We start from the raw sequence: 26,732 nt of genomic DNA, 5'->3' as shown, positions 1-26,732 counted from the left end.
TAAACAAGTGGTCTTTGCAGATGAAACTATCGCAGGGGTCTGCAACTCCAGTCCTGGAGGGCCACTCCACGTGCTGGTTTTTGTTCCAACCAATTGCCTTAGTTTCAGTTTTCTGACAGCTCTATCAACATCACTGGTTCACTCCTGTACTTGAGCTCAGTGACATCTTTAGGATACACTTGCAGTCTACGGCTGTAGCTGGTGCTTATACAAACGTCCGATCAAAATATGATTGCCCTAATTAAATGATTAAGGGCAGAAGTCGGCACAAAATTGTAAAATGGATTGGTACTTGTTGCACACCCCTGAGCTATAGTTTTTATAAAAAAGTAAAAAATAAAATTAAATAAAAACTCAAGACACGAAACTTAAGGACTACATCCAGGTCAAAGCACAAACAACAGCGAGATTTTTAATGAAAAGTACATTTAATTGCATTATTCTAAACAAAGGTAACATAATAAGTACACTGTGTGAGTAAAGCAGAAGCCTGAAAAATGTTAGTGTGTAAAATTAAAATTCTTTGAACAGTAATGTACAGTACATGTGAAAGGGGGGGGAGGCACTCCTAGAGTTCAACATATCAACTCGACAAGGTAGTAAAGCTGTGAATTTCTGATTTGCAATACATTTTATATAAAAAAGCATTTCGGTCTACATCCTTTTTTAGTACCATATACCAACAGCGCAACTCTAAAATACTGCATATTAGAAAAATACATTTTTTACCTTGTCATTATTAATAAATATATTTGAAATGAAACTATTTTAGGGCTTTTGTAACTACTGTACAAGACCATACAAAAGCACCATACATAGAGCGTATCTGAAACATGTATAAAAACACACTTTTAATGTCTAAAATATAACGTCTATGATAATGTCAAAGACCGTAATCACATCAGCCAGTGCACAGATGCTTTTTACTCCTATCAACCATTTCAATGGAAAGGGAGACCTGACAATGCTGAGGACACACCAGGAACAGTACCGTCTTTAATCAGCCCCAAAATTGCTTGTTTTACCTTTGTTGTACAAATAGCGTTTTAGAAAGCCCTGGGTCAAATACATATTTGTTTTGGATTCAAACACTTTTCCAAGCTCGACTGTGCTTGTCTGGCGTATTGGAACCTATGAAATCCTCTCAAAAAGTGTAAACCCCGCCCCGCCACCTGGTCCTCTCGGCAGGCTCAACTGCACCAGGCAAGATCAATAGAGCACCGAAAAGGTTTTTTTAACAAATATGTATTTGACTCAGGTCTGGTTTAAGATAATGTTTTATCTTGCAGTGGGGTAGCTAGCAGGTAGCTAGAAGCAGCAGTGTTTCCTCAGGTATTGAAATGCATCGTGGTCCAGTGTAATTCACGATAACAACAGTGAAACATGGGACAATTATAGTTACTAGTGAGTAAAAGAAATGTCAAGTAGGCCATCTAATGAGCTTAAAAGTAGGGCTCAATGGACATGTTTACTATTAAAATATAAGCTGAAACCAACCCTAGGTTTGTATTTGTTGTACCTTACATGCAAACTAACTTTATTTACTCTGTAAATAAAAAATAAAAAGATTATATATAGGCCTGTAAATGAATCAGAACACAAAATTATAGCTAAATACTGGCTTGGCTGAATGGTTTACCAATACACTGTCAGTTAAATAACAAATAAGTCATATATAAAGCAATAGCATTTTCTGTAAAAAAAAAAAATTGGAATTCATTATAACACAGACATTACAGTCAACTGTCATTACATATTTTAAAGTGTGTCAGTTCTGTGTCAAAATTCATAAGGCAGCATAAAAATCCAAAAATACTTTTACACCTAAATGGGTTACAAAAGGAGTTTTGTTTTTTTTAAATATGTAAACAAAACAGAGTCCAAGGTCTTACGAAACTCTGTCAATCTCTGGCAGTCAAAACAAACAAGCAAACAAAAAAAAAAAAAATCACATATCAATGGATTCAATGCCTAATTTTGTCCATCTGTGTATTAGAGGTTAGTTATTAAATTATTAGTCACACATAATAATGACAAATTGTTTTTGTTACACCGTCCACGTTACACCGCATGAACCTTGAATGTTGATGTACACATTTGGATTCACAATTACTTAAAAAGGCGGTATGTGACTTCTGATGAATTCCTTTCAACCCTTTGGCGCGGGAGAGGAATGCCGGAGGACGAATCCGGATCCGACGCCACGTTCAGAAAGAACCCCAGAACGGCGTCAACACCCTTTTTCCTTCCCTTGGAACCTACGGAAGAACAAACACAAACACACAAACCGGGCAGTCAGTCGTTACACATCCTGCGCACAATGCGACAGCACAAGAGCAGTTCTCTGAAGTGAAATAAAATCCTGCTAATCCTCTTCATAAATGTGTTGTGTGAGGGAAAAGTGAATCCACCATTAAGCAAGTGTTCGCATTTTCAAACAATGCACAAGCTGTGGTTCAACCCATTCAGCCACAAGGCAGGACCCGACCAGTGTCACCGGCCTGCTAAAATGAAGTCGGCCTACGTTAATAGACTCGTAAAGGTTACTTTCTCGTCTTTCAAGCAAAACTCTCTTTTCCGCGGGTCAAATTCCAAGCTTGTCATGTAGACAATGTGACTGAAACAGGTTTAACTGGACTGGGTAGAAAATTGGGTGTTAGCCGTGTGAAGGAACTGTCAAGTGTTGGAAAACTACGGACGCTCCACATCCACAATAATTCAGCAGGTGCACTTACAGTCTCTGTGCTGTTGGTGGTGAAGCCTTAAATCCTTATAAACCCTCCTGATGATAATGTTTATTTTTTAGGACCAGGACGTGCCTAATTTTTTCCTGACTTGTAAACACTGTTGCTGAAGGTCATAAACATTGTCTAAAGTCTAGAACAGGGGTCCCCCCACCCTGGGCCCCAGTGTCTGCTGGTGTTATTTTTCACCTTAAAATCACCAGTTCAGACCCCAGAAACCAGCAGAGGTGAGTTAACTGTGTAAACAACCAGTCTAACTGAGCAATTTGGTTCTGAAAAGCAAATTAAGTTGGAAGGAACACCCTCTTTGGTTGTATGAATTTCCGAAGCATCCACTGCAAATACAGTCACTTACAAACTGAACATCACACAAAAAAAACAGAGAAATCTTCTTTTCTTCCTAGTAGGTTAACAACATACATACAGTATACTATGATACCAACTATAATAACATCCCACTATTAAAAGTCAGACACACACTTATTTTTTTAAATGAAAAATAAAATATTTAATTTAAAAACATACCAAAGAAATAACATTCGCTCTGTAAATGAAACACATAGAACAGAAAGTACTTAAAAAAAAACAAATCCATTCAGTACAAATAACACCTTGCTTTAGTGTTGAAAATGAGTAAAGAAAAAAGAATAGCCACAGGAATTATCAAATCATCAATAAACACGTGCATTCAAAAATGTAAGCATGGCATTAGGGCTAGCCGTACTATAGATTATGATAGGAAAGTTTAACATTGTTTAGCCAAATTATTTCTAAGACGTAATACCCAGGACATTCTCAGCTGTCTTCAAGATGTTCACAATCACATATTTAACAGAAATGCAGTCAGACAGTTTTTGGGTGTGGAGACACGGTATGCATCCTTACACCTGAGCAGCCCCAACCCTGTTCATCGAGATCAACCTGCCTGCAGGTTTTCACCACAACCATAATGTGGCACACCAGGTCAGGTTATGAAATTAACATTGTGGCTGGTAAGATTTTCTACTCTAGCAGCCATTTTGGCAGGTAACCAACCAGGTTGTGTTATACTGGGAAAGGTGATGTGGCTGGAAAAATGTTGAAAAATTGCCGGTGAACTTTTTTTAGAATCCACATGCCACTCTGGCCAGTGGGTTGTGATAAGTGAATTTCATGCCCTACTCAATTCGACTAATTATCAACTCAAAAACATCTGGCTGTTGACTGAGGTGTGGCTTTGTTAGAGTTGGAGAGAAAACCTACAGGACAGTAGATTTCCAGGAAAAGTTTGGCAGCCCTGCTCTAGTTGCTGAATGAGGTGTGCCTTGCTAGGGCTGGAGTGTAAACATACAGGACAGTAGATTTCCAGGAAGAGTTTGGCAGCCCTGCTCTAGTTGCTGAATGAGATGTACTTTGCTAGAGTTGGAGTGAAAACCTACAGGATGGTAGATCTCCAGACACAGGGTTGGGCAGCCCTGCTCTAGCTGCTGCATGAGATGTTCTTTGCAAGAGCTGGAGTGAAAACCTACAGGATTAGGCAGCGGGGGGGTTACACCACTACTTCCACTGTTTCCCTGCCCTGTGCCTTGACGAGTCACATCTACTTTTTAACCATCTGTCTGAACGTAGCCACCAGCCACCTGGCAGCCAGTCTGTTGTCCATGTCTTACAACTCATCAACCAAAGCTGAGGAAATGGCTTTTTGAGGACTGAACGCTATTTATTAACCATCCGCTGCACCGCTGACACTTTCTGGGCATCACAGAACCTCATTTTCATTCTGTCACGCATCACATTTATCAGTGGAGCAAGTGACTGACACTTGGGCTTCACCCAAGAGAGTATTCAGGTTACTCCTTGGCTGAATGGTGACAGTTACTGCTCAACACCATCAGTGATACGTACATCAGAACCCACAAGCCAGAAGACAACGCTAACGCCCAGCAATCACTGAACACTGATGTCTTTGGGCACTCCGAGTAGACCCCCCCCATCGGGACCAGGAACAGTCGGGCAAGGAGCCAACCAATTTACTGCCAATAAGGACTAATAAACGAAAACGAGTGCAGACTATGCTGTATACAGGGTGATCATTTTCCATTCAAAAGCCTCGCTCCTCCAATAGTTCACTGAAACATTCTTGTTAAACAATGATGTACATGCCACCCCAAAAAAAAAAAGAAAAAACAAAATATAGGATTATAAGCACTTAAATAAGAATTTATGTTAAAATTCTCTTCACATGTTTACCGCACTACATTCAGTTTTTCCACAGAAAATAAGCGTTTGCCTTGAAGTTCGTATAAAAATCTGAAGGCTTTATTATGGTGTGCTACATAAAATCAAGAGAACATCTTTTTCAAAGCCTCAGCTGAATTGAGTAAATAGTCATCATTTTAATTCATATAGATCCTGCTAAACATACATTAAATAGTCCAGTATTTGGTCACATTAATCGATCTCACGACGTCTGCCCGTGGCAGGACGCATCTTTCACACACAGACTACGCATTGCAACCGCTGCCCCATAGCACATCTGCATTACTCCTTCACAACATTATTGTTCAATTTGTGCACTGAAATCAGTTAATCCCACATACAACTTTTTTTTTCTTTTTTTCTTTTTTTAAAAGGAAAACACATATCATTACAAATTACTTAGACCAAAAAAAAAAACAAACAAAAAAAAAACCCAAGAGAAAAGTTGGAAAGTTAAAAACCCCACTCCACGCCACCAACGCACAGCCCAAAAATCACCCCTTCCCCAAATGTTTTTAAGTGCATGACTGTCATGCACTTTCCAAACCCTACAGTAGCGTACACACACACACACACAAAGTACATTCATTCAGTTACTACTTGATTCAATTCCAGTCACGTATCAAAACCTTCTATTAATAAGCCGATTATGTTTGTACAGCAGCTGACTGATATGACATTATTTATGCGTGATGTAAAAATGTACTTTGCCTACGTGAGTTTCCAGTTACTACATAGAACTTTTTTCCCTTTTTTTAAACAACGAGACAGGTGTGAAACCCAGATTGTGTGTTGCTTTACTGTAGATCAGAGCTGAAAACTGTAACACAAAATTGCAAAAGAATCCTTTCAATTACAAATCAAGCCAAAGCATTTTTTCTCCTCCATCTAATATATACTTCTTTGATGTAGCATGTGATTTTAATATTTACAATGATTTTTTTTTAAAAAAAGGTAATTCCTTACACCTTCCTTTTTGTACAATTTTTGGGCACAAACAGCAACATAATGAATTTAATCAGTAAACAATGACTGATTACAGCCAGTAACACCTGTAAGCCGCCAATTACATGGAGACGCTGAATCCCTCCACCAAAAAAATTTAAAAAGTACAAACCGAAAAAATGGCTTTTTGTGAAATTCAAACAAAAACAACAATGACAGAACAGCAGCCTTTCACATATGATAACGCTAAAGCATTTACCAGACGGCAGCCACTCGACACCTCACTGAATTCACTTCACAGCTGAGGCCGTTATCCCAACGCCAGTTCCTCAACTGCCTAACCCACCCAGGGCCCCCAGGCCCTGCTAAAGCCAGAGAGGGAAGCGGATCGGCTTTTAGTTTTAACCGCAGAAGCAAGGAAAGTGAGGGGAAAAAAACAAGTGTCCCATGGTTCCTTCACACCTCCTCCAACCGCAGGCCTGCAATTTATCGATGCCGGGTTTCGCCGTGGATTCAGATACCCCTTCCCAAAAGAGCGTGATCGTACCGGCGCGTACTGCAGCGCTACCACACTAACTTAACATCCAACACCAGAGATCAGTCAGAAGAAAATTAACTGGAGGCCTTTGTGAATTCATACCCGTCACACCGGAGGGGGGGGAAATAAATGAAATATTAAACCGGTCAGTTTTCACCCGAGCAGAACCGTTTGGAATACACAACAGCGCTTGGCGTTATCGCTAATGACAGAGAGAGGCCCAGGGTGACCTGCCTCAGCGTACCGCTTCTGCTGGGATGAATCTTCTCCCATACATTTGGAGAGGGTTCACTTGACCCAACTTTCCATGGCCTGCCCTTGAACAAGTCCTCAGTAAGACTATTTCCACAGAAAGTGACATTTATCTGCCATCAGCCCGGGCTTCAGGGTTTTCCTAGGCTAGTTTTTGAAAGGGTTTCTAATTAATAGCTGCTTGCGTAGGGTGATGTTTAAAAAGACAATTAAAATAGGTACTTTCCCCACACAAATGCACATAAAGTTTTTCAAACCATATGAAAAGAGATCATCTTTTTTATACCTATACGTTTATACCCGTGTACTTTAAGAGTAATCTAATCCTGCAGGAACAATTCAGATTAACATCCGACCATGACAAGGCAAGTGTTACAAACATACAAGCAAAGGTGGATGTGAAATGGCATTGAAAAATTGATTAATAATAATGATGCAAAAGAAAATTGAACACCATTATACATCTATTATACTAGATACCATTTTGCTGTGGATAAACTTTTTATACCATAATCTAATGGACTTCATTCTTAGATGATCAAACAGGCCACTCAGTCCCAGAATATCTCCGGTGAGTTTGACAGGACTTTTTGGTTGAATTACAAAATGACGAATGACTGCAATGAAACTTTTTATTATTTTTTTTTATTTTATTGTTGGCCTCAGATGAATCAGCAGTTATGCTGCCGTTCCTTTAAAGTTATAGTATCCACACACTGCTCTTTCTCACAAAGCCAAAGATGGTGACTATGGGCAGGAATTTAAGATGGGGAATAAAAACCAAACCAAAACCCGATAGGCCTCAGAACACCTTATTGACATTTAAATCCCTCTGAAACTCAGGGCTTCTTACAGCCGAGCATACTTATCTAATCATCCTGTTTCCATAAAATCACCTGTCAGTGTAAATCTCCTTTGAGCACCCCACCACTAATTTAATCGATCCAATATAAAGAAGTAGGCTTCCATAATTTTTTACTTCATGTAAAAGAGTACCTTTCTAACTAAATATGTACTAAACCAAATTCTAAAACACCAATTTTTACATGCAAATACAAAAAAAAAAAAAAACTTTATGGACAAGCATAAACATTTACATACGCCCCTGACACTTTCTTTAAGTCATTAAAGCACTGATTTTAGGAAATACCATTTTTCAGTTACGCACACACCATCGTATGGAAATACATCGGCACAGATTAAACTAGGTTGAGAAAAGGCACAGCAGCATAATCATGTGATCTCCAAGGTCCATTGAGAGGCAGTATAATACTAGCCCCATGAACCTCCATTTTGTCTCCTCTACAGTGTGGATTGGATGCGAGGCAGTATAAAACTAGCCCCATGGACCTCCATTTTGTCTCCTCTACAGTGTGGTTTGGATGTGAGGCAGCATAAAACTAGCCCCATGGACCTCCATTTTGTCTCCTCTACAGTGTAGATTGGATGCGAGACAGTATAAAACTAGCCCCATGGACCTCCATTTTGTCTCCTCTACAGTGTGGTTAGGATGCGAGGCAGTATAAAACTAGCCCCATAGACCTCCATTTTGTGTCCTCCACAGTGTGGATTGGATGAGAGGGAAGTACAACCAAGCTGCCAGGATTAGATTTTCATCATTAAAATGTTAATTGGTGTTTTGTATTGAAGTGCAGTCCAAATTTGGTAACATTCCTAAAAACCCAGCTCCTAAGCGATACGACAATGCAGAAAACATGAGCTTGCAAATATGAGTCAACTGATATTTTTGAGCAATCATGAACACAGAATTTGAGTGTTTTTTTTTTTGTTGTTGTTGTAAATACCACAAAAAACATTATTACAGTGGATTATGTATTACATGGAGATAATAAATGAATGATAAGGAGCAAATGATTTAAAATTATCAGACTTATCTGAAAACTGTACTTGCCACTGAAACGTAGTTTTACCTCAGAGAGTAACAGCAAGAATGCTAAAAAATAACATTCTACTTCCATGAATTTTTGGTTACATGAACTTTACTATTTGATAATGCTGTGTCGACCACACTTCCTTTTTGAACAGAGGTCATGAAGTTAAAGTAAATGCCGGTGTTTTCAATGAAAGACAAATGGCATTTCAATTGATCTGGGCTATAAAATGTTATGTTAAGTTATCTCAGCGAACCAAGGTAATTATTTGCAATGCAAAGCATGTAACGTAATTATAATGACAATAAAATTTAAATGATTAAATCTGTGTATTTTCTTTTTGTATAAATCACTCGCATAATGGCTGTTTCTCACTTGTTCGATAAAGGAATGCCTTTCATTTTTTTTTAAAGTGTATTTTCACATTTTAATGCGACTGGGCTTTAGTCATGTGGGCAATAACTAAATAAATAAATAAACAAACAAAGGCCTAATTAACGGCAACTTGACTCCACAGCGATCACAAACAGCCGCGCCGAAGTTGTTTACGAACTCGTTCCACAGCGAATACCGCCAGAGACGTTTTATTTATACGAGCTGTTTTTTCATTTTTTAAATTTAATTTATTTAAAATTCCTCTCCTGGTAGTGCACCCTTGGGTTTTATCCCAAAAGAGGGTGAGGTGAAGCCCACTGAATATTTAAACACGCTGTCTGTTGCTACGATTTCTCAGTGGCTAGCCATTAAAAAAAAAAAATCAGACTGGAATTCACTAGTTGAAAACAAAAAATGAAAAAAAAAGAACAATTTTATGATATGAACAATCCAAACAGCTGCCTGACACCACTCGTTCTACAGAACACTCACACAGCATGGCGTGCCTCAGAATAAGATACAAGTTGATCCTTCATTAATCATCACACCTTCATCTCAAGTCTGTTTAAAATGTTGCCACGTGACATTCCCGGCCAGCTCTTCGGCATTAAACGTCTCGTTACAGTTAGGAACACATCACGGTGATCTGGAAATGCGGGAAAATATGGCTATTGATGTCATAATTAATATCACGTTAATAAAAGGCTGTCTAAACCAGTTATTCTTGAATATTAAAAAAATATGGTTCCATTTCAACGGCAGCAATAACTAGCTAGAAAGCCAGTTACATGTAGAGAACACCACTTCATTAGGCATCCCTGAATGCAATGCTTTACACAGACAGGACCAGGGGAACCCAAGATGTGCTTTTATATAGATTATCTTTGCTATAGGTCCATTTATGAACTACCCTACACATACTACCTTATGGCTGTAAGTTGAGCTCAAATGGCACAAACTGGAACGGTATCACTTTGCTTTAAATGAGGACTTCTACTCCTAGCAGCCATCTGCAGTTTAGCTATCAATGCAAAAAAATAAAATAAAAGAGGAATCAAGCTTCCACTATTGAGGAATTTGGATTTTTGTCATATATATTCATGCAATATCGGTCTATGGACTTGAGTAAAATAGTCCCCATTTACACACATCCTTCAGCTCTCACGTGCAGTAGCTGCACTGAAGTAGTTCAGTTGGGATTATAAATGTTGTGGCAACTTAGTGTATGTAATGTCTTAAATAGCAATGAAATGAGACAAAAACGGAAAGGGGGGGGGGGGGGGGTACATCATCGATGCAGAAACGCAGAACTGCAGACGACGTTCGGTACGTTGAGTTCTTAATAAGCTCTGATGCGTTTCGTGAAAATTAAGTAAGATATTAATAGCATTAGCAATAAGGCAAAGGATGCCATTTGCAATGATGTTAGTTTCTAGAGACTTACTGTATGTGTTGGTAAGGCATTCCAAAAATAAAAGAAAATAGAACATGTAATATTACTGCTCCCGGTAAGGACAATTTGTTTGACTTGTGTTCTAAATCATCAAACAAATGTGTTAAGGCAATCCTACAGATAAGTGTAGATGTGTGCAGGATCATGCGTTAGAAGAAATATCGAAAACAAAAGGCATTGAGCAGATTATGGTGACATTATGAAGCCACATGACTCGAAGACTTCATTCAGGCCTTCGTCTATGCATCTTCGTCCGATATCCCTCCGTAGAACCTCGTCATGATGCTTCCATTGGTAGTTTTTTTTTCCTTCTCCTTTTTTTTTTGATAATCAAAACTTATTGTGCGAACTTCATTGGCCAAACGCAAAGAAGGCATACAGGCCAAAACGGTGGTCTAGGCGCAGTGAAAAAGGGAGAGGTGCATTCTGGGAACAGTAGTCCAGAGGCTGAGGATCTTTCAATGGCTGTGGCTACAGAAGTGAAATACAAAGTCTCCATACCCTTCCTATTTATTTTCTTTTATATTTATATATATTAAATTAAAAATTGGTTTAGTTCAGAAAATAAAAAAAAGAAATGTTCAAAAGCAAAAAGACAAAGACGAAATGTCGAAAGAGGGGTTAGAATTAGTTCTCTGGGGGGGTGGGGGTGGGGGGGGGGGGGGTTGGGGGCAGGCGACAAGGATTTGAGGGACAGGAGACAGAAAAGACGACAGGCTTGTTCATTTCACCAGGACTGACTTGGGGAGGAAAGCGTCCGTCTCTGAGTCTCCATCACCGTTGGACAAGTGGCTCCGTGTGTGCGAGGAAGAGGAGGAGACGGAGGAGATGGAGGAGGAGGAGGAGGCCGCGAGGGAGGGCGCCGCCGCTTTGGGCAGACTGTACATGTAGACGGCCCCGATCACCATGCCCGCGCCCAGGGTGAACAGCAGGTCCACGTGGAAGCCGAAGAGGTAGACGGACGTCACCGTGGAGACGATGATGGAGAAGGAGGTGGCGAAGCCCTTGAGGATGTTGTCCGCGTACTTGACCACCACCGCCACCAGCAGGCCGCCGAAGGCCTGGTTGAAGATCACGCCCCACACCATGGGCGTGTAGCCGAACAGGAAGCCCTGCTGGGCGACGGCGGCGCCGTCGTTCCACCACAGTCCCAGGAGGCCCAGCAGCGTGCCGAAGAGGCCCAGCTGCACGTTCCGCAGCCAGACCGAGGCGGAGCTCCCCTTCAGGATGCGCTCGAAGTACACACCCGCAAAGCCGGACGACAGGCAGGACACCACCACCGCCACCAGGCCCTTGGCGTAGTTCTGGTTGGTGTTCAGGACGGTGGTCTCCTTCTGCTTGCCCTCCTGCTCCACCTGCACGATGGCCACGCCCGCGAACAGCAGCACCAGCGACACCCACTGCACCCGCGACAGGCTCTTGCGTAGCATGAGCACGGAGAACAGGGCCGTGGTCAGGATCTTCAGCTGGTACGTCACCTGGAGGGGAACAAACACCGCTATCTCACTCTGGAATGGGTGTACCTCACTCTAGAGAGGGTGTATCTCACTCTAGAGCGGGTGTATCTCACTCTAGAGCGGGTGTATCTCACTCTAGAGCGGGTGTATCTCACTCTAGAGCGGGTGTATCTCACTCTAGAGCGGGTGATTATCAGATGAACAGGAACGTGGCTGCAAGGGTCCCACTCCACGTGATGCAGCAAACATTTCTTTTCTCATAAGAGAAACTAGTTTTTATCCCATGATATATTTATCTTCTTTGGGGTAAAAAATTAAAAAAGGTTTTTCTTTTTTATAATTAAAAATTTGCAAACATGGTACATGGTACTTGTGCTCGTACACAAGTAAGAGCAGCCCATTAACCCTTTAACGTGTAAGATAACAAATATGTGATTAGAATGTCCTTAACTGAACGTTCTAATGCTGATGTCACAATCGCTCCTGGTTACTTGAAAGCAGTGGAGTTCTAGAACACCGACTGGCACCCTACAAAAAGGTCCGTTACAGCCTGAGGCGCCTCACCTGGAAGGTGGCAGCCGGTAGGTTGGAGATGGCCACGTACTGGAGATTGTTCTGCAGCGTGTAGATGAGCGACGGGACAGCCAGTTTCAGGGTGTCCCAGTACTGAATCGCGATGGAATCGTACAGCAGTCCAATAAAGTCCCTCACGTTCCCTTCAGTCACACAGGCGGAGAGAGAGAGAGAATCGGGGGATTAATACAGGTATTATCAATGGCAGCCACCGTTTAGGTGTGTGTGTCTGTCTTTGTCATTGTGTGCGAGTGTGTGTGTGTGTGTGTGTGTGTGTGTGCAAGTGTGTGTGTGAGTGTGTGTGTGTATGTGTGCAAGTGTGTGTGTGCATGTGTGTGTGTGTGTGTGTGTGCGCGCAGCCCAGTGTAAGCTGTCATATTGGGACTGCTGGCGTGGATGCTTAGATCAGGGCTGCCCAACCCTGTTCCTGGAGATCTACCATCCTGTAGGTTTTCATTTCAACTTTGGCACACCTGATGCTATCAAATAGCAGCTCAACGGGATCTCTAGCTGTTTAACAAGGTGTGTTTTGTTTTGTTAGGGCTGAATCAATAAATGACTACTTTTACAGTGCTACATAGCTACTTCTGCTACAGCGACTAGCACACAGACTGCGCCATACAGGCCAAAGTTTGACACAAACCAACATAAACCACCGCCAGAGTAAATGCAGCTGCTTGTCTGAGGGTATGCATTTAGGACGTAGTTCACCGCAGTGATGGGTATGAGAGACACTGCTTACAATATCAACACTTCTGGGGCAAACCCAAACATGACATGACAGGTCACGAATACAAAAATATGAAGCCAGAGGCCTGTATCATGAAACAGGATCACAGAGTTAGCTGGATAACTACGGCAAGTAAAACAAAGAACTGCTCTTTTTACTTCAGTTCATGTTCCATATTTGGGAGAGCTCCGGGTTTTCACTCAATGCAGTTATCCAGCTAACTAACTAATCCTGCTTCATGAAACAGGGCCCAGCATGACTGAGTTAGCTGGATAACTCCACTCAGTAACACCCGGAACCACTCTTTTTTACTTCAGTCCATATTCCATATTTGGGAGAGCCCCAGGTTTTAATCCGTGCAATTATGCAGCCAACTCAGTAATCCTGCTTTGTGAAATACCACCCCCCCCCCCCTCCCGCCACCCCACCACACCCCTCCTTCAAGACAGTCTGGATTGTTATTGGTGGGGGGCGTGTGCAATACATTCCAGCAACGCTTCACATTTCGATGCGATTACGCAACACACACCTCTCCTCTGGAGCAGAAGGATGAAGAGGCAGGTGAGCAGCTTGAGCACCTCCGCCATGACGACCGCCGACGTGGTGAAGAAGCGGTCGCCGGGCAACGTGCGCACGTAGCGGATGCTGAGGATGAGCGAGGCATTCTGGACCACCAGCACGGCCAGACTTATGTACTTCAGCTTGGTGTTACCTGTAACCGAGAAACACACCAAATCCCCTGTGAGCTTTGTGTTAACCTGTAGCCGAGAAACTCACCCAATCCCCTGTGAGCTTTGTGTTAACCTGTAGCCAAGAAACGCACCAGATCACTTCTTCTGTGACGCCTCAAAGGCACTCCTAGTTTGGGTGTCAGTGTAGTACAATAATGGGTAAGGAACTGGCTTTGCAACCTAAAGGTCACAGGTTCGATTGCCAGGTAGGACACAGCCGTTGTCCCCTTGAGCAAAGGTGCTTAACCTGCATTGGTTCAGTATATATCCAGCTGCATATATGGATACATGCATTGTAAAAAAATAAATAAAAAATAAAAGGTTTTGTATATTGCTCTGGATTAAAGAGCGCCTGCTGTATGTCAGTAATGTAATGTGCTCAAGAACTGATGTGAACCTTCGGGCCCAATACAGATTCTAATGCTGCTGTGCATCTACGCAAGTGTCAAGCATGAACCTAGCACATATCTGGGGAACTGAAAACTACAGGCTGTCTAAAAGAGCAACTGTGTGCACTCTTTCAAAAGGACACGCTCCTTCAGCTCACCACTCCCTTCGATTCCCACCACATTTCATTAACAAGTTCATCCTTCAGCCACATTCTCTATCCTTTTATTCCTTTATTATGTGCAGTACACCATAAAACCAGGTTACTGTCCTAAAGATCTGCATAAAAATAACAAGTGAATCCTTAAAACAGTTGGAAAACAATGGATCCCCTTATATATTGAGGGTGGGTTCATATCATAGGAAAAAAAACAGCTGTCTTTATTCTGAATTTCACAGGCATTCTACTTTGTATGAGAACAAACAATCACAGCTCGTGCTCCAGTGTTTACTTGAGCAATACCTGTGCCAGGACTACTAAAGGTAGCTTTGAGGCCAAATGCATATTTTGATATTCAATAGTGCACTTAAGATGCATGTAATTGTCAGGGAATACATATGCAAGGCACCATTGCAAGCAGATGACTTATCTTAGGATGAAACCAAAATGTCCAAATAAATCTTTCAGCACAACACGTAGAGCTGACGTTTTGAATACAAAACCTCCATCTCAAGTGAAAGGGCTCCTCGAAAAATCGCAAGATTTCTATTCTTTTAAAAATTCTGCCTGCATCTTTAAAACATGCACACATCTTTATATAGGCTATACTGACCACAGAAAATATATATATATATGGACTCAGTTTATGATGCTATATGAAGAACAAACTAAAGTTGGTCCTTCCGCTTATCAAATAAAACATAAATGATGAAAGCATTCGGAGTACGTTAGACTATAGCAGTTACACCTGTGCTTCGCCTTGGGTAAATATACCTGGCCAAATCATAAAGGTAGGCTCATTTCAGTACACGTCACCACTACCACCCCACATGCAAAATCACGGTGGAAGAAAAACCCCCCAAGGAACCGTTAAAGTCCCTTAAAAAACCACCAATAGCAACTCTGCTTTTACAACTTTCAGTAACTAACGTTAGTACTTGTCGATAAGCCAGTCTGCACTAGGATCTATTGCCAAGTACGCGACACTAGCTATCCTTTTTCCAACGAGCTTGCATTTCACAAATTGGTATCCTAACTTTTTGAACCAACAATCCTCGGGTTAACGATGCAACTGATGTTCCCTCATCCACAAGCATAGACGTTACTCAACACAATCCATCAACTTTAGAGAAATGTTCTCTAACAGGCCTAACGTTAATTTACCTAGGTAAATTAACCTAGCTACAATGAAGGGATAGTTACATATGGGAGATTGCATTTCACTTCATGCTTATTGCTGTCATTTTTATTAAGAGCAAAATGAAGTTGGGTAGCAAAGGATCCTTCTTGATTATTGGTTAGCATAACTAGCTGGCAGTGTATACAGCTCACTTGATCAAGGTGTACCAGTTATCCATCTATTCCCAGCGAATAACATCTAAAGACCCCACAAGCTGCAACGTTTACGCATTTTCTCGTATGGTTTAGCATTCAAAAATCACACCATGTAATGTTATGCATTTTCGTGGAGAGCCCACACAGACAGTAAACGTCAACCCATCCAACGTCAGCTTAGAAACAGCTAGCTATCTCTTGCTAGCCAGCTAGACAACGGTAATTATGTTGAGCAAAATAAAACAGACGATGGGTAAACCCTATCAAGAATTTTCGTTGAAGTTTGCTAAACAGACTGTTATCGAGCCGTCTTCACTTACCTTCACTCTGTCTACGTGCGGGTGTCTTGTCTTCCCCGACCCCCTTTCCTGGGCCTTGACTGCTCGCTGCCATGTTGGCATTAACGTTACGGTGCAGCGAGCAAGCTACCTCCTACCAGTTTCCGGATCTGAAGTAAACTCCCCCCCGAACAACCACGGTCAAGCCTGCATCGTCAGTTAACAGTCCTGTTTTTCGTGTTCTGAATTGCCCTCTACGCCATTCCTGGCTTCGTGGAGCACTGTCGACCGGGATCCAGTTAAGACAGCAGTGAGCTTTTAGATGTGACCAACACAACCATTTCCTTGTTTCGAACAGCTATGTTACACCAATGGCTACGTACAACATTATTGAGATCGGTGGTATAACTCCCAATGTTCCATCAACCCCCTCTAGGGGCGACGAAGCTGTGCGTTCTATTGGTGTAAGGGGGGAGCGCAATGCCATTGGTGGACGCTGTTAGGAATGCAACTCACAATGGGTTCATTGTGACATACATCAGTAAGAATACATTTCTTTTGCCTAGCGTGCCTATAGAAACTGAACTTTACATGTAGATTTCAGAGTAGTCATCTGGTTGAAGCGGTTTATGCCTTTTATTAAGCTGGCGTCATTTTTTATTTATTTTACCCATCTGTTTTGAACCATGCGAAACCAGGGATCCCGATGCATCCATAACTCAAAACCACGGGCGCGGAGTGTTATAAATCTAAAACTGTATGAGCCGAATTGAACGTCCAGCTGCAAAATAAAATGCGATTGTTTTCATTGCGCGCATCTAAGTAACTCAAAGTAAAATACTGTAAACACATTACCTGCTATCTATCCATCACCTCTGTAAGAACAACCACGGTGCTGATACAATTCATTTGAAACACAACTATATAGGGTATAGAAATAGTTAACATACCTATGACACACATGGTATTAATGGTTCTTGTTGATCAAATATGTATCAGTGGCTACATTTGTTTACCACAATCGACGTCTTCCGGAGCTTCTGTTATAAAGTTCAACCGTCCAAATTAAATGCTTGGGATAATTAGCCTTCGGTGAACAGTAGTCCCCACTGAGAAACGGGGACACTTTCGCAATGTTCACCAGCCCACGAAACTTAACGTATTACCTTCGTACTGGGTGTTGAAAAAACTCCACGCCTGCTTTCAGTGAACTGGATTTTCAAGTGTAAATCCTTCCTACGCCCTGTTGCTATTCGTGTCTGTTAATATATATATATAAATCACTTGAAACGTCCTTATCCGGACTACGATCCTATCTTTAATAGAAAAGTTGATTCCTTCTTCCGGAGGTTTAAGATCTTAGAAACATCACAGATGTTATATAACCTAGTTTACTACGCTAGTTTGTGGTTTAGACAGAAGTCAAAAGTTCCCAGGGAACATAACACACTCTCTGCTATATAAAGATAAGTGATTAATCCATTGTTCAAGCATGGTTCACTTAATCGAGCCATCTAATATTATATGTTTGTTTATATCCACACTATTCAAAGTGCATTAACATGTTTATCAATGAACATAATCAATTATTTTCATCCACCCCTCGAAGAAATACTACACCTTTTTCCAAGTTAATATTTCTCACCTTATTCACCACTCTTTCTCTGCTCAGAAGGCTTAGCCAATCATAATGCTATGTTCAAAACGACAAATAAAGTAATTTACCTTGACACAGAACATACTAGGAAAAACATACCAAAGAAATCAAATAAAAACGTTTTAGGCATTATCTTTATTTGTAAAGTGCTTGCTGCTTAATATCTTGCAGAAAATCGCAGTAGTGTAGTAGCTTTCAATGCTCGATAGTGATGTATATCCAGTCCATTTTATGCACATCCATTCCAGTGGGCTTCCACCTTTCATGCTTGAGAGTCTTTGCACGTGCCAAGAAATACTTGGAAATGTTCAGTTTAGTTATTATTTACCTGTAATATGAAGTTGTGTTCTTTGGTTCTTGTTAACCTATTGAGAGTAGAGGGTGGCATTAAGAGAGAAATACTGTTACTTTATTATACTTTGAGCAACAAGAGCGTGTCCTGCTTATTTGTGCTGCTTCCTGATGCTACGTTGTCACTGTGACAAACCAGGGTCAGAACTGCCACAAAAATACTTTCGAATTGTCAAATTTTCCTCATTATTTAGCAGTAACACAAAGTTGTTTGTTCTATGGTTTCATGTTATCGTTTATCCTTTTGAGAGTAGAAAATTACTGGAGATTTGTCATGTTACAAGTGGATACTCAAGGTGATATCTTTGTTTAACGGGAAACCCTGTATGCAATTGCATTGCTGTAGTGGTTTGCAATTAGGCTCCTGGTGTAGCTAATGATATGTATTATACTTTAGCTCATCATTAACAATAATCTCCAAAGAGAGGAGAAGGTAGTGGGGAAAATGTCAAAGAAAAATGAACCACAAAACAGTAGTGGCAGCAGTCTGATATGACCCTCAGGACCACATCCACATATGGCCCTGCCTAAACTGGTTTAAGCTGTGTTTTCAACACTCCTAGCTGATTTTAGCTGGTTGACCAGCTGTTCACCAGCTGACTAGCCTATATGGTCAGCTAGCCCATCAGGTGGACCACCAGCGTACTCTACCTGCTTTGTTGAGCTAGAGACCACTTTTGACCAACCACAGACCAGCTAGCAGTGCAGAAAACACAGCTTAACCCATCTTAAACCTGCTTGGAATCCCAGCTGGTCTTAGCTGGAATTTTCGGTATGGGTCTGCACACGATCCTGCTGCACAGCTCCATGCACAAGTGTGGGAGGGACAGACGTGGTTTGAGATGCACAACTGGTGATGTCACAAACTACACAAAATAATACTACTATTACTACTACTACTACTACTACTAATAATAATAATAATAATAATAAACATGTATACAGACTCTTGACCTGCACAATTCACAAATGTAAAAATGTTTTGCAATAGTGTGTCTATATATACAACTTGAAAGGAAAGAAGGTTCGCACACTCTGTTTACTCCAATGCAGATTTTTATCTCCAACGTTTCAGCAGCAAGCTGCCTTCGTCAGGGCTTCAGCACAGCAGTTCTCACACATACATATAAGTTACTGACATACTGGATGCACCTGTGAGACAGACAATCAAAATAGCGTGGTGTTTAAACACGAATCTACACACAGAGTTGCGAAAGACAGTCTATGGGAAGAAGAGAACAGTAGTAGCTTATTATTACTAGTTGTGTTCTCTTTTGATCACACAATGACATAAATTTTGAAAAACGTGGCTGTTGCATTGATAGCCATTCAGCCAATGACTGAACTCATTGAGAATGCTGTTGCAGGCATTCAAACGCATCATTGTTGTGCTTTCCTTTCTGATCCTGTGGCTATACATTTGCATCCGTCTACCTCTGCTCATATGCCCTTTTTTGGTGTGGTTCAGTCCTAACCTTGTGCAGGTTTGGATTTAGATGTGACCCCGATCACCTGTATGTTTTAAGAACATTTCTGGGATTTTTGCTAACAAGATTATCATTGTTCCTTTCAGAACTGGACATTCTAGTTTCTTAATTTATTACCCTGTGTAGTCAATAGCATTATTTGTAGGGTGTTATTATTATTATTATTATTATTATTATTATTATTTATCCTGAAAGTTCTTATACTGCTCATAGAGGATTTGGTATTGGTCTTCCGGAGACCATTTTACCAATAAGGGTACATTTCAACCAATCAGCAGTGAATCATTTAGTAGGATGCAAATCGCGTAGCGAGCTTGAAATGAATATCCATTGCAGAATGAACACGCCATGTCATCTCAAGCTCTACTGTTCTGAAATGGCATTTCATAAAAAGGAATTTTTTTATTTTAATGTTCATAAATTTTGAAATAAAAGTATGCCTTTTTTGTTGTTGAATGAACACTTTAGATATTAGAAAAACGTGTTTGTTCAGGGTCTTTAAAAACAAATTGTATGACAAGCACTGTTCAAGTGGCGTTATAACATTAATGTCACAAATGCTAAGACCAAGTTAGCAAACATTGTCCCATAAGCACTTGATGAAATTCCAATTCGTATACATCCCACGCGATGGCGCTGTTTAGCTGCGGTCGCACAACTAAAGCGAGGGGACGCAGTAAAATGAATGACTTAGTTATTTTCTGTTGCCGTTTTTTTTTTGCCTCACGTGCGTCCCCCCCGTCCCTCCCGCAATGTAGAGTACAACTTCCTTGGAATTAGTCACGTGAAATGTGGTATGACGCACTTCACTGGCTATAATCCAGGCTCTCGAACATTTCCACTTATCAATGCCCAAGGCACGTATGCCTACGTGCATATTTTCTTTCAACGCACATTCACTGGAAAACTAAAAATTCATTTTTTGCCCCCAGTTTTTTTCAGACATAGGTCACTATATGTGTGGGTCCACTGTTATTGTGGAACAGATAAATTAGCTAATTCTGAAGCGCAAAGAATATAAACTTGTGTTATCCTTTGGGGGTGATAGAAGCAGGAACAGAAATTAATTGAAGAAAAAAATCAATCTTTCAAATATTTTATTGACAAGTAGTTATTTTCTTTGAAACAATATTTTAATAAATAACGTATTCAATTTGTCTTTGCATTTAAATATAACATAAAATGTGACAATTGTCACATTACAACAAAACAATACATAAGTATTTACAACAAATAGAACTGTTCCAACCCTAGTGGGTAACTAGGATTACCTAAAATAGAAGAAGTACTGCAACATCATGTTGTTTTAACCCCATCTCCTTGACAACTGGTCAATATTGAAACGTGTGCAATTGTTTTCTTATTGAACAACAATTCAGGAAATACACTCTGAATAATTCAACCACTTTTCAACAAAAGAACACTTCTTTTTTCCTCCCAAAAAGATGGTATCAAATGGCAGGGTATTAGAAAAGTTATTTTAAGCATGTGTTGAAATCATGAGTGGATATTATAAACTGAACATCCAAACTGTACCTGTTTTAAGTACCTAATGTGGGCACTACAAAGCATTACAGCTAAACCCAGCGTTCAATGCTACTTCCCCACATGATATATTTAAACAGGTAAGTGGCCAGGAGAAAGTGAAAACAGAATTCGGTGAAAAACAGGGTACGTTTGGTCCAAAAGGTTCCTGCTTTCGCCAAAAAAGGAAACAAATAAATAAGCAAACGTAGGAGAGCCGGCTTTCAAAGGCAGACTGTGTTCTGGGGCCTGCTGACGCCGGGCTTCCTGAGGCAGACGAGGTTGTTTTTGGCTCTCTGGGTAAACATTCAGACTTAACCTGAGACACAGATTGAATAACTTGCTCAGTGTAAACAAAAAAAACACAACTAGTTGACTCAACATTTCTGGAGACAATGTACAGTTATGTTCGACTAAAATAAAAATCTGTACTAGGCTTCATTTTCCTGGTTCAGTGTGACTTTCAGAATTCCAGTTCACTGCTCCAGGCAACTTTGACGATTGTATCACCCGAGGATGAGTAGATGTGCCGAAACATGTAAAGTAAAGCACACGCACAAACACACACATCTATACATGTGAGGGACTCAGAAGCCAACTGCACGACCACGTCCCTTGTGAGAGTCCACATGGTTTTCCCCTCCATAACTCCACAGTGGGTGGCTTCAACGTCCCAAGATGCAGTTTGGCAACGACTCGATCTCAGGAGCTCTTTGGAGATGAAGGCTTTTCTGCCGTGTTCCTCTTGTGAGTGGACTTCCACCCATTATCAGGAGCAACGGAAATACGAGTCACTGTTCCCTCATAAAACTGAGGTACCAAACGCCACTGCTTCTAATAACCTGTAAAACCAGGTCTCCACATGGCAACGTACACAGATTCAGCTAATCCATATACCGGCCGTTTTCAGACTTCAGAAAACAGAAGAGAATACGGGAAACTTCAACATGCCCATTGCGCTACCAAGACTTAAATAAATAGATAGACCACCCTTGAAAATAAATAACTGCTCAGCAAATAAATAGAAAATATTAAGATTTAAATCCACAATGATGCATGTGGCCAAAGGAGTATTGTGTAATTCGACAATGGCTTAAACCCTTCAAACCTTTATCTTTAGAGTCTAGTTATTTCTAGTTGTTTTCAGATTTTGCAAAACTGCTGTTACAGTTGCAACTTCACCCCCCTATTCAAACACCACAAAGATCATCAACAGTAACTATTGCTGAAGCTTCAGACACTAAAACGATTTAAATTAAAGTATAAATATGTTCACTCAAGGGGGAGAGATGAGGTGGAGAGAACCAGTGCATTAATAAATCGGAGTTGGCAGTCGTAAATAAGGCATGTGAAGTTTCCCCCAGACCCTTTTCCTAAAAGCCCAAAGTTCACAGGCTCGACTGGCTGGGCATGCCGTCCCCTCCCTGCAGGTCCCCACAGTCGTCCGCTGCGGCCTCCATCCAGGGGTGGAGCAGGATCTGCTCCAGAGACGGCCGATCCTCTGGCCGGTAGGCCAGACACCAGCGAATCAGAGACTGGCATTCTGCGGGAGGAAAGAACAGCAGGGGCTCACTGGTCTGGCTCGTCGTGTGTGCATTATTCAGCAAGGCAAGCACAGGGTCATTCTGAGCAGCACTGTTCCTGCGCGCGCTCTCATAGGCAAAAAACGAAGATAACGAAGTGAAAGAGTCGCTTGAGACTCACCGCTGGAGACGCGCTTGGTGAAGCTGGGCTTGGCTTCCGCGATCTCGCCGTCCCGCTCGAAGGGGATGTCGCCGCACACCATGTCGAAGAGCAGCACGCCCAGCGACCACACCGTCAGCGGCCGCGCGTGGTAGCGGTGGTGCACGATCCACTCCGGGGGACTGTACACTCGAGTGCCTGCGCAGGGACAACAAGCGCGGCAACGTTAAGACACCGCAATGCGTAAGAGCACCGGGAAAACTGAACAGCTACGTTAGACACCGCAATGCGTAAGAGCACCGGGAAAACTGAACAGCCACGTTAGACACCGCAATGCGTAAGAGCACAGTACACAGAAAACTGTACACGCGTCTCTGTTCAATTACACATGAAGAGCACAGGGAGAACTGAACACGCGTCTCTGTTTAATCACACATGAACTGGTGTGAACATACAAACGCTGTTTCCCACTCTTTGGAAATAAGCAATTTAAGGTTTAAATAAATATGAGATGGACCGCTTTTCATGGTGCCCCTGGGCTAAAGATCTCACTCACCCTCAAAGTCTGTGTAGGCGGAGTCTTTGAGCAGAGCGCCGGAGCCAAAATCGATGATCTTGACGTCCCCGGTGCGGGTGTCCACCAGGACGTTCTCATCCTTTATGTCCCTGTGGACCACGCCCCTGGCTTGGCAGAACTGCAGAGCTTCCACTATCTGCCTCATGAACCTGAAAAACACAGCAGTCTGAGTATCACACAAGCTCACATGCTAACAGCACACAGCATCAACATACAACCTTACACCCTCTAACAGCACCAACACACAACCTTACACTCTCACAGCACACAACACAACACACAACCTTACACTCAGTAACAACACGCACCAACACACAACCTTACACTCTCTAACAGGGTTCTGTGCTACCATTTTTCTTTTTTCCTCAAGGGTTGAAAATTTTTTAAGCACCCTAGTAAACCCCAATTAGGAGATGTGCTCCTAAGTTAGCCAGTTTGCCAGTTAGCACACATCAGCTTTCAGGAGCAAATGCTCCTAAAATGGGAGCACTGCAGAGCCCTGTCTAAAATGTACTGCACCACTATTTCACTCTTTCGGGGGTGAAGATTCCCTGTTCCTGCAGGTTCAAGCCCATAGGCCCTAACCTCTGACTGACAGGCTACCGTACCTCTGGGCAAGAGGCTCCTCCAGCGCGCCGCGCTCCGTGATGAAGTCGAAGAGGTCCTGACAGGGCTGCGGCCTCTCGAACACGATCAGGAAGCCCTGGCCGGGGATCTCGAACCAGTCCAGCATCCGGATCACGCCGCGGTGCAGATGGCCAGCTCCCGCCCCGCCCCCCAGCTGCAGCAGCAGCGCGATCTCCATGGGAACCAGGTCGGCCTCGCCAGGCTGCAATAGACACAGGTTGTGTAAACACGATCAGCTGATTCGTTCAGTCTGTGACATTTAAGACGCTCTTTGCAATCTAGCCCGCTCAAACTGATAACATCAAGCTTCAGTGTCTTTTGAACTAGACTGGCTTTTTCCAACGGCGACTGAACTTTGTTTTAAATACCGTCAACAATGTTCTGTAGTACTGCAGTAGTTCAGTATTTGTATGCAAAACAAACTACATTTTAAGGATTTGTCTTCGCCGGATCGACACGAAAGCTACAAGGAAAAAGCCGTCGTGCAAATTTCCAGTTTGTTTTGAAAACCCCGCAACACGTCACTGCCACGTCACCAAGGATAGAAAAAATGGAAGCAGTTGGTATTGTTTTTAGTTTCCAGTAGGGGGGGTACAATGGATTATTATAATAAACCACGCTATTTCTGGGAGGGGGAGGCCCGATGCGGAATTTCCACATCGCTCTTTTTCACCGAGCGTCATCAACATTCTGGCACGTAGCCACGACTCCACGGACAGCTTGTAAACACAGATTAAGCAGCTAGCCAACTTTACGGGCATACAACGACAGATGAAACTGCAACGTTTCTTTAGTTACCATCATTATCATCATTATTAGCAATATTATTACCCCGCCTCCCCGCTAATTAAAATATAATCACTGTTTACGAATGAGCAATAATTTGAATGTTTGGAAGGTAGATAACTGTCTATAGTACGCTACAGTACTGTATACTAGAATAGACTATTAATATTAAAACGCATTTTAAAAATAAGGTGTTAGCTACTGTAGCGACCTATCGTTAGAGATGGCAACAGTCACAAGTAGTAGGCTACAGCAGCTGCAGAGTTCTTTAGCCACAACACAACTTACCAGTCGCGCCCATTGCTGTATCCTGTCACTAGAAATTTTCTTGATGGCCACCTATCAGAAGAAATAAAGTAACGTTAAAATTACAACGTGAACAGCATCTTTAGTATTCTTGTATTCTTTAGTTGATTTTCAAGACAGGTATGTAAAAAAAAACCACAAAGGTTATTCTATTAGTTTGCAATTAGCTACCTGCAAGCCGTCAGCGATGCGTTGTCCAGCGAAAACTGACCCGAAACCACCGCTTCCCAGCAGCGCACCAACATGATATAGTTTCTCAAATGGCTCCTTGGCTACGAAAATGAAAACATTTAGTTAGATACAGTAAATGCAGCTTGCCTGGTATACGCAGCATTAGTTTACCATAGCTAGACTATGTTATCGTTTACAGCAATGCTTGCTAGTTAGCACCCACTACTAGACTAAGTTACTGGTGCCCAGCTGTCCAGTTTGATCGCCAACGTTAGCGATACAGGAGGTTAAACATAACAACTTTCCATTTGGGCTACGGAGAATTGTCCGTTATTACAGTTAACGTAGACGGCTTCTTCTTACCAGGTTTTCCTCTAACGTCGTTAACTTGGTGCAAGTACAGGTCATCCATACGTTTGTCCAACATTTTCAAATCGAAGCTCAAAGAAGATCAATGTTATCCAAGAAAGACAGCAGTGATGTCGCAGTGAAAGCTTCAGTTCAAAATTAATAGTAGTCCATACCGAGGAGACACAAAATCTGTTGGAGAAAAAGCTAGATAAAATCCACACCGCGAATTGTTTCAACTGCGTTAGTAGACAAGCCTTCTCATCTGAACGGAGACTACTCGATTTTCCTTTCGTTCAAAGTTTGTTGGTGTTTTTAAGTTTACATGTGTAATCACGCCCCACTCGCACATCCGCCCAATCACCACTGACTTGCTTTGTGTATTTTGAACTTTATCCAATCAAAACGGAGCATGATTTAAATATTTAATGTTAACACCTACAATAGATACCTTTTCTCAGAATTTAACCGCTCAGTCAACGTTCCAGTAAATGAATGCGCTCTGGCGGGTTACTGCCTTGTGGTTTTTTTTAGCTTCTGCTTTCAACAGTTTCTCAAATAGGCTAACCTGGGTTTCCCGCGTTCGCAAACTGATAAAAATAAATTCACGTTAAACTAACATAAACTGTCGGTTGCATCCCAAAACGAATGTGACATGGCCGCTTTTTTTGGTTGTGTTATACTTTACGCTATTATGGTGGTCTAAATATCAAGTATATGGCTTAACATATCTAAGTCGGTAACATGTACAAGGACATTAGAAATTATAGCTATGGACATCGTGAATTTGCAAACGTGCTATGGACATTGTGAATTTGCAACGTCTGAGAGTTCAGCGTGGATAGAAACGATGGCATTTCAAATGGTTCTGAATCGTTCACTGCATTGAAACAAATTTACTTGCAACAACTTTTTTTTACAAAATCTTTTGACTGAAAACACTCATTCTAGTTTTTGCACCACATCACTTAGGGATTTGAAAATAACTGTATTACACAGTACTGTACCAACCACTTGGAAGGGCAAAGGGCATCACATTTTTTTTCTTCTTTTTTAAAAAAATATCATTTTTGTAACATTTTTGGATTGGCCTCAGTGCGATTTCCTCATAAAGAACAAAAAAAAAA

The 26,732-nt window shown here is 41.6% G+C and overlaps 2 protein-coding genes across 2 annotated transcripts; both read right to left on the bottom strand.

The window, feature by feature from the left end:
- Positions 1 to 409: 409 nt before the first annotated feature.
- slc35a2 (solute carrier family 35 member 2) lies at positions 410 to 16,519 on the bottom strand. Its single transcript, XM_035381850.1, has 5 exons — positions 16,131 to 16,519; positions 13,727 to 13,909; positions 12,459 to 12,610; positions 11,179 to 11,915; positions 410 to 2,258 (listed from the first exon to the last, which is right to left on the bottom strand). Exons 1-5 carry the CDS (start codon positions 16,201 to 16,203, stop codon positions 2,231 to 2,233), a joined length of 1,173 nt encoding a protein of 390 aa, XP_035237741.1. The 5' UTR covers positions 16,204 to 16,519; the 3' UTR covers positions 410 to 2,230.
- A 4,178-nt stretch (positions 16,520 to 20,697) lies between these two features.
- Positions 20,698 to 26,635, bottom strand: pim2 (Pim-2 proto-oncogene, serine/threonine kinase). The gene is made up of 7 exons (XM_035381475.1): positions 25,621 to 26,635; positions 25,258 to 25,358; positions 25,069 to 25,119; positions 23,976 to 24,196; positions 23,347 to 23,516; positions 22,812 to 22,988; positions 20,698 to 22,650 (listed from the first exon to the last, which is right to left on the bottom strand). Exons 1-7 carry the CDS (start codon positions 25,682 to 25,684, stop codon positions 22,496 to 22,498), a joined length of 939 nt encoding a protein of 312 aa, XP_035237366.1. The 5' UTR covers positions 25,685 to 26,635; the 3' UTR covers positions 20,698 to 22,495.
- Between the last annotated feature and the right edge of the window lie 97 nt (positions 26,636 to 26,732).

Source organism: Anguilla anguilla, chromosome 11, assembly GCF_013347855.1.
Source record: "Anguilla anguilla isolate fAngAng1 chromosome 11, fAngAng1.pri, whole genome shotgun sequence".
Taxonomy (NCBI): Eukaryota; Metazoa; Chordata; class Actinopteri; order Anguilliformes; family Anguillidae; genus Anguilla; species Anguilla anguilla.
The sequence above is the reverse complement of the archived record's forward strand: the minus strand, read 5'-3'. Positions and strand labels throughout refer to the sequence as shown.

Coding starts and splice junctions, on each gene's coding strand:
- pim2 (XM_035381475.1), bottom strand. CDS start 25,684: ATGTTGGACAAACGTATGGATGACCTGTACTTGCACCAAGTTAACGAC. Junction 25,359..25,620: donor CGACGTTAGAGGAAAACCTG/GTAAGAAGAAGC, acceptor TCATTTTCGTAG/CCAAGGAGCCATTTGAGAAA. Junction 23,517..23,975: donor GAGGAGCCTCTTGCCCAGAG/GTACGGTAGCCT, acceptor TGTGTTTTTCAG/GTTCATGAGGCAGATAGTGG.
- slc35a2 (XM_035381850.1), bottom strand. CDS start 16,203: ATGGCAGCGAGCAGTCAAGGCCCAGGAAAGGGGGTCGGGGAAGACAAG. Junction 12,611..13,726: donor CCTTCTGCTCCAGAGGAGAG/GTGTGTGTTGCG, acceptor GTGTGACTGAAG/GGAACGTGAGGGACTTTATT. Junction 11,916..12,458: donor TACCGGCTGCCACCTTCCAG/GTGAGGCGCCTC, acceptor GTTCCCCTCCAG/GTGACGTACCAGCTGAAGAT.